The sequence below is a fragment of the Quercus suber genome, unplaced genomic scaffold (genome assembly GCF_002906115.3).
Source record: "Quercus suber isolate HL8 unplaced genomic scaffold, Cork oak 2.0 scaffold_444, whole genome shotgun sequence".
Lineage (NCBI taxonomy): Eukaryota > Viridiplantae > Streptophyta > Magnoliopsida > Fagales > Fagaceae > Quercus > Quercus suber.
Genome location: NW_027069895.1, coordinates 212,443 through 220,482, shown reverse-complemented (window position 1 = coordinate 220,482; position 8,040 = coordinate 212,443). Strand labels below are relative to the sequence as shown.

At 35.2% G+C, this 8,040-nt stretch overlaps 1 protein-coding gene across 2 annotated transcripts; it reads right to left on the bottom strand.

Annotated features, from left to right (window-relative positions):
• Positions 1-4,997: 4,997 nt before the first annotated feature.
• LOC136062724 (uncharacterized) lies at positions 4,998-6,577 on the bottom strand. Of its 2 annotated transcripts, XM_065762165.1 has the most exons (5): positions 6,397-6,576; positions 6,184-6,255; positions 5,808-5,858; positions 5,432-5,482; positions 4,998-5,103 (listed from the first exon to the last, which is right to left on the bottom strand). In XM_065762165.1, exons 1-5 carry the CDS (start codon positions 6,464-6,466, stop codon positions 5,036-5,038), a joined length of 312 nt encoding a protein of 103 aa, XP_065618237.1. In that variant the 5' UTR covers positions 6,467-6,576; the 3' UTR covers positions 4,998-5,035. The 2 variants fall into 2 exon arrangements, with proteins under 2 accessions (XP_065618237.1, XP_065618238.1); XM_065762166.1 differs by lacking the exon at positions 5,808-5,858 and having other exon boundaries at positions 6,397-6,577.
• Between the last annotated feature and the right edge of the window lie 1,463 nt (positions 6,578-8,040).

The following is an 8,040-nucleotide window of genomic DNA, read 5'->3' as shown; positions in this document are numbered from 1 at the left end:
TTGCCCTATCACCACTACCACCACTACCTGTTAACAGTATCTTGATGTAGAACAAAAATGTGCACATCAGCACTCGATTTTATCAGATTTATTCTAATGCATCTCAAAATATATTGGATCTATGCAGTACCTTTGTTTCAAAATCTTTATTTCCCCCCTTTCCCTGAGATTATATATGCTTAAGAAGATTAGATAACTAGAATACTTGTGGCTTTCAAATGTCAACATGACAAATCAAAATCTGTCAAGGAATGTGCCCATTGTTCATGAGTAAAACATTTTTAGGCTTGAAATCCCTGTGAAATACCCCTGCAAGGAAATAAGTTCTAGATTCAGTAAAAGCATGAAGAAGTAAGTCTATATTATTGCACTTTTTACATTATAGATGCTTGTGCAGCCAAACATTGAAATTGAATCTAAAATATGCTGGAAAATTTTAAGCAGTAGAAATTGCAGTATTTAGAATATTTTGGCTATCTAAGGTATGATTATGCAGGTACAAGGACCACTCTTCCAAAGGTGTGATAGAAAAGTTCACACAACAATCAGTGACAACAAGTTGACACAAGCTCATCTGGAGAAGCAAAATACTGTGGCATAATGGGATTTGTAAACTATTAGATAAAGTACTATATTAGTCAAGTTGTCTAAGAAAAAGTTCTTCAACAAATCAATTATTGACTTAGAATATGTTTTGAATTCTCACTTCTGAAATTCATCACTTTAGACATCATCAAGATTAGATTACCTTGACAGTGAAGATACTCCAATGCAATCCTTACCTCTGTAGGATAAAATACAAAATCATCAATGACTTCAGGTCGATTGGAAATTTGAAATAAAACTTAGTAACAATTCACTGGGAAAATAAGATTGTGATAGATTGAAAAATATATATATATGTCAGCTATATATTGTATCTATTTGCTTGCACAAAAAATTCTTTTTAAGTGTTCTGACATGTGTACAAGGAATTTATCAAAACAATTAATTGCAACCTATAAGACAGTACTAATAAAAATCTTCTTGAATAATTTTTAGGCTCAATTTAAATCATGATTAGGCTTAGAACATGACAATGTAATTTTGCCTATCAAGATTACCACAAAAGCAATAATTTTCTGTAGAGGTTTTTGATGAAAGAGTAAATACAGGCAAGCATTTTTGTTTTTTTGCAAGTAGCAGGTGCCTTTTGGAACTTATTGGCACCAAAAAATTCTTTCTCTATATAAGAGCAGCCCCATTACCACTAATAATTCCCTTTATGTTGGTTTCAAGAACGACAGCCACTGCTTTTACTCCTCCAGACTGATGCAAAGCCTCAAAGTTCTTATTCCTCACCATGTCAATTGAGCCTTTTCATATCAACACTGAGAATGTAAACAGGTTTTTCATTCAAGGAACGCTCATTGAAAGGCTGCACAATAATGGAATTGGTCAATTAAGGATGGCAAAATGTACCCGACCCGCGGGTACCCGGTCCGACCCGACCCGACCCGACCCTAATGGGTCGGGTTTTACCCGGCCCGTTTAACATTAGGGTCGGGTCTGTGTTTTAATTAAAAAACCCGAAGCGGGTTCGGGTCGAGTCCGGGTATTAGGCATACCCGGCCCGAACCCGACCCGTATATAATATTAAAAATTAAAAAAAAAATCCCTAGCTATAAATACTCACTTTCTAACCCTAATCCCTAATCCCTCAGACACATTCACTCTCTCACGCTCTCTATCTTGCCAAGCCGCCTCTCATTCTCTCCCTCACCCTCACTCTCACTTGAACAAGACAGCTGCTGCTTCCTTCACCGGCGCTGCTACTCCTTGCATACCTCATCTCTCCGGCGTCACTCCGTTCTCCACCTCGTCGGTTGCCTCGTCAGGCCCTCCTCCACCTCACAAGGCCGCAACGCTCTCATCTCCCTCACCTCGTCGTGAACTCAAGCTCTTGCAATGGAAATCGTTCTGTTTGTTCATAGAATCAAATTTATATTTTTTAGTGTAAGTGCTATTTTTGTTGAATAGGATCTACTTGTTTGATTTGATTTTGTAGGGTCTTCTTGTTCGAACCTAGGGTTTATATGTTAAATCTTTTTTTTACTTTTGTGAATCAAATTTATATTTTTTAGTGTAAGTGCTATTTTTGTTGAATAGGATCTACTTGTTTGATTTGATTTTGTAGGGTCTTCTTGTTCGAACCTAGGGTTTATATGTTAAATCTTTTTTTTACTTTTGATGTGGGAAAATATTGTAATGAAAAATAATGGTTTTTGTTCCGATCTGTTGTATTTTCTATTGTAATCAAATTTGTATTTTCTAGTTTAAGTGCTATTTTTATAATTCTTGTTCTGATCTGTTGGTTGTTGAGAAAATAATGGTTTTGATTGGTTTCCATCTATTCAGATCTGAATTTTCTTGTGTTCTTTTCCCGTTATTGTTTGGTTGCTGAGAAAATCAGCATCAAGCAAACAATTTTTTTTATTTATTGGGCCACAGAATGAGCCTTGAAGTACCATAGCCCAACGGGGCCCGTGGAGCCCGCGGGGCCCGACGGGCCGGGTTCGGGTTTTTTAAAAAAAGCCCGTTTATTAAACGGGCCGGGTTCGGGCCAAGAGTTCAGGCCCGCGGGTCGGGTTTGGGTATTAAAAAACTCGGCCCGAACCCGACCCGTTGCCATTCCTATGGTCAATTGGTGCTGTATATATGCAAGGGCAGTTGTAAATCAGTAGACCATCTTTGGTTCATTGTTTAGTAGATCATGATTATTGGGCCTTTGTTTTGTTGCTTTTGGGGTACATTGGTTGATGTCAAGAAGGTGATAGATGTCCATTATTGCTTGAAGGCACACATACAACACATAAATATCATCATTTATCTGGTAGTTCCTCACTATCTTATGTGGACAATCTGGTGGGACTGGAATACTTGAACATATATACATGTTGTACTATGATTTTTTTGGGGGGTTATTTACATTCATGATTGTAATTCTTTATGAGGCTCTACATTTTAACGCTACTCTTCTTTACCAAACTCATTTCTCAAGTCTTAGTCAATGTCTTCAGCCTTGGTCCATAGCACGTGTGTAGCTGTGAAAGGATCTCCGTCAAAAATATATGGTCATTGGCCACGCGATCACAGTCACTACCATTGCTGAACCTCATCACCACCATAAGTCTCCTAAACTATTTCTTCTAGTGATGCACAGCCGAGTTTCTAGCAGAGGACACCATCTCAGGTGCCATCACTAGACCAAGCCTTGCCGCTGTTCTAAACCTTGGATCCTATGTTATTGATCTTTGCTTTGTCGGTCCTAGTGCTCTCCATTGCGTGGGTCTAGTCTCTTTGTTGTTGCTTGATGTATTGCGTTGACTTGGTTGTTGCTGATGGTTTAATTTCAATCCTTTCTTTGAGTTTCGTTTTCTTGCATTTTTCTTGCACAATTTTCTTGAAAAAATTTAAACATATATACTTATTTCCGGTTAATCTAGTTGAAGTCCACCCTAGCTAGTGATCATTATTTGTTAATTTAAGGCTTCTAGTTTAAAAGTTTTATAGTCTCTTATCTTATGCTTAGGGAGAACTCATCAAAAACCATTTATAAAACCATTATAAGACCTGGATGAGGTGCAGCACACGACACTCACATTTTTCTTGATACTATTCGTAAACAAAGTAACAACTTTCCGCACCCACCACCAGGTTTCTAATTGGTTAATCAATTGTTCATTATAATAACACATTGTGTGAGTGTGTTAATACAATTGAATTTTTTTTTCTAGAGAAATATTATGTAGTTGATTCTGGATACCCAATGATGAAAGGCTATTTGGCACCATACAAGGGGATATCATACCATCTTCAAGACTTTCGAAGGAAAGGTGGAAGCCCTAGAACTAGACATGAAAAATTTAATCATGCTCACTCATCTCTTCGTTGTGTGATTGAGCGCACTTTTGGTGTGTGGAAGAATAAATGGAGAATTATTAGAAACATGCCATCTTTCCATTCCATATCCAAATACTTATTGTATCTGCTACTATGGCTCTTCATAATTTTGTTAGACGAAATGATAAGGATGATAGGGGCTTTAGAAACGCCAATCAAGACTCAATTTCTAGAAGAGAACATAACAGTAAAGCAGGTAGCAGTTCTGGGCAGAACTCGGGATCTTTAACAGACCCTGCGATGGTGGTTCTTCGTGATTCCATTGCTAATTCTATTTGGGGGAATAATAATTAGTAGTTGTCTTTTTTTCTTTTTTTCTTTTTTTTTTTATAATATCATGTAATACAATTTAAACTTGGTTATTGGTATGTATTTTATCATCTTTTTTACATTTTTGTGTTGAACAATTTAAACTTGGGTTATTGATATGTATTTTATATCTTTTTACGTTTTTATATAGTACAATTTAAACTTGGATTATTGGTGTATATTTTATCATCTTTTTACATTTTCATTTTGTGCTTCATGGTGATGAAAATTATTTAGATTTAATTAATATTAATAAGTAGTCATTAATGGTAATAACAAATAATTATGACACTAAAAAAGAAAAATTGCCCAAACATTATTAAAATAATACCAATAATATATATTTATTTTTTTTTTTTTTTAGTAAGTATATGAAGTAGTTGATTTAATAAGAATGAAATAAACTCACATCCAAAAAAAAAAAAAAAGTATGAAATAAACCCCCTTATATTTATATTGTCCTTTTTGATAATTTATTCCTCACTGCAACTTTTATAAGTACTAGCCAAATACTCAACTTTTTCAAACCGAATACTCAGCTTTTTAAAACTCCACTTTTTCATTATGCGCTTTTTTAAAACTCCACTTTTCCAAAAAGCACAACTTAAAAAAGCTGAACCAAAGTCACCCTATATGGGGTTCTAAATTAGCTAACTATATTGGCAGACACCGATCTTAAATTCCCTGATACCCTATTCCTAATCATATTCCCTTCTCTCAAAATAATACTTCAACAAATCTCAATTTCCATAGTTACACTTGCACACAACAAAATTTTGATATATCAAATGTATGACAAATTCGAGAATACCTGGATTGTCATTGCCTTATTGTTTGATTCTAGCTGGCTTCCTGAGAAAATCAGTAAGATAATCGAAGTTAAGCACAACAATATCCTTGACATGTAATAAAGACCCCAAATAGTTTTTTTTTTTTTTTTTTTTAAAGCTCTATTTGGCTGCGGATTATCTAATTTTGATATTATCTCGATTACCCAGAAAAAACCCACCTCAATTAAAACCGTGTGGTTCGTTTATGATCTGAAAACTTAAGGTCCATGTTTCAAAAGATGAGAATTCAGACATAAAAGAAGTCTAATTTTCTTTGATTTTCCAAGTCATAGTCTCAGACCACAAACAGAAATTTGAGAAAAAGTGAGGAAGAGAGGATGAAGATTTACCCTTGCCAGCAGCCTTTGCCTTCTCCTCATCGATTCCTCTTAGCTGGCTTGCTGAGAAAATCAGTAAGATAATCAAAGTTAAGCACAACAAGATCCTTGACATGTAATTTTTAAAGACCCCAAATAGTTTTTTTTTTTGTTAAAGCTCTATTTGGCTGCAGATTATCTAATTTTTGATATTATCTCGATTACCCAGAAAAAACCACCTCAATTAAAACCGTGTGGTTCGTTTATGATCTGAAAACTTAAGGTCCATGTTTCAAAAGATGATAATTCAGACATAAAAGAAGTCTAATTTTCTTTGATTTTCCAAGTCATAGTCTCAGACCACAAACAGAAATTTGAGAAAAAGTGAGGAAAGAGGATGAAGATTTACCCTTGCCAGCAGCCTTTGCCTTCCCCTCATCGATTCCTCTTAGCTGGCTTGCTGAGAAAATCAGTAAGATAATCGAAGTTAAGCACAACAAGATCCTTGACATGTAATTTTTAAAGACCCCAAATAGTTTTTTTTTGTTAAAGCTCTATTTGGCTGCGGATTATCTAATTTTTGATATTATCTCGATTACCCAGAAAAAACCCACCTCAATTAAAACCGTGTGGTTCGTTTATGATCTGAAAACTTAAGGTCCATGTTTCAAAAGATGAGAATTCAGACATAAAAGAAGTCTAATTTTCTTTGATTTTCCAAGTCATAGTCTCAGACCACAAACAGAAATTTGAGAAAAAGTGAGGAAGAGAGGATGAAGATTTACCCTTGCCAGCAGCCTTTGCCTTCTCCGCAGCCTTTGCCTTCTCCGAGTTTTGGGCGTTGCCTCCTTCCATGGCTGGAAATCAGAGAGATCAGAACCTCAAAACCCTAGTTATTCAGACATAAAAGAAGTCTAATTTTCTTTGATTTCCAAGTCATAGTCTCAGACCACAAACAGAAATTTGAGAAAAAGTGAGGAGAGAGGATGAAGATTTACCCTTGCCAGCAGCCTTTGCCTTCTCCGCAGCCTTTGCCTTCTCCGAGTTTTGGGCGTTGCTTCCTTCCATGGCTGGAAATCAGAGGGATCAGAACCTCAAAACCCTAGTTTTCGCGAAGAGTCTTTTAGATTTGTGAGAAATAGCGTAGTAAAACGCTGCGGAACTGTATATAAGCACCCGTTTGGGACTATTTATTATTGTTGATTATTGTTGAAAATATTGTAATAAAATAATTTTAAATATAAAAATAATATTATAAGATATATTTTTAATATTTTTAAATGCGTAAACAATATATAAATAGTTAATAAACCGTATATTTACTGTTTAAAATTTGTCCCTTAAAAGCTGAAAACGCGCAAAAAAAAAAAAAAAAAAAAACGCAATTCACAAAAGGCAACGCACATTTCAGTGTTATCAAAACCCTCACATGGTACCATATTACTGTATAGGTAAAGGTACAGTGATTCACTCACCATATGAAAGTCACTGACCAATAAAATTGAACGGTTATTTTTTCATCAATAAAACTGTTGACTAAAGTTTATCAAAAATAAATAAAACTGTTGACTTCAGACAGCTTGGCTAAGCCAAGATCAGAATCACCAAACATCCACAAGCAAACAAGGCAATGCCACAAGCAGAACCCACATCAGCATGCGCAGTCTCCTGCAGAGCCTCGATCACCGCATGATCTCCCGTTTTTTCATCTTATAAATACTCCCACCATTATTGCCACTACCACCACACTAGAGATGGACGTAGGATTTTAAGAAGAAGGGGCTAGAGATAAGCGAAATTTTTTTCTTTTCAAATATGCATCTAATTCTTTGAAATTGTGTTTGAGAGATTGGAACATTCACATTTTCCGGAATCGGAACATCCACATTTTCTAGAATTGGAATAGCAACATTAATTGTTGCAATTCCACATTGACTTTGGAAGAATTTGAAGTTGAACCTTTTCTTTTAAAAAAATCAAGTATTATAGTTGATTTTTTCATAATCTATAAATAAAATAAGAATCACCATTATTTTTTAAATTTGTGTGACAATTTTCTATATTATATGATTTTTTTTTTTTTTTTGTCTTTGGCCTGCTTTTATTTATGTCTTTGTGTTGTCTCCCTCTTTCTAACATTAACCACTAACCCAATGAATCCCACTGGCCACTATCAACACTAATTGACCTTATAGAAGAAGAAGAAGAAGAAGAAGGGAAAAAAATAATAATAAAGTTAAAGACTTTAACTTTACCTTTTGCCCGTTGCCCAACTTCACTTGTCCCTATTATGCCCAACTACAAGTCAATAAAGAAAAACTAATCTCTACAACTACAAAACAAACTCTGCTCTCTCTCTCTCTCTTCTCTCTCTCTCTCTCTCTCTCTCTCTTCTCTCTCTCTTCTCTCTCTCTCTATAGAGAGTCACAAACACAGAGTCACAGAGTCACAAAGCCAAAAAAAAAACCACGGGTAGCATAGATTCAATTCACAATCAGTTAATCACCAACATCAGTTCAGTTCATTAGTAAAAACACAAGCATGAAACACCACCAGTCCACAAGGCACAAGCACAGCTTCTGTGAATCTCAGATTCTCAGATCAGATTATAAACATTTATATTTATTAAGTTTTGAAGGAAA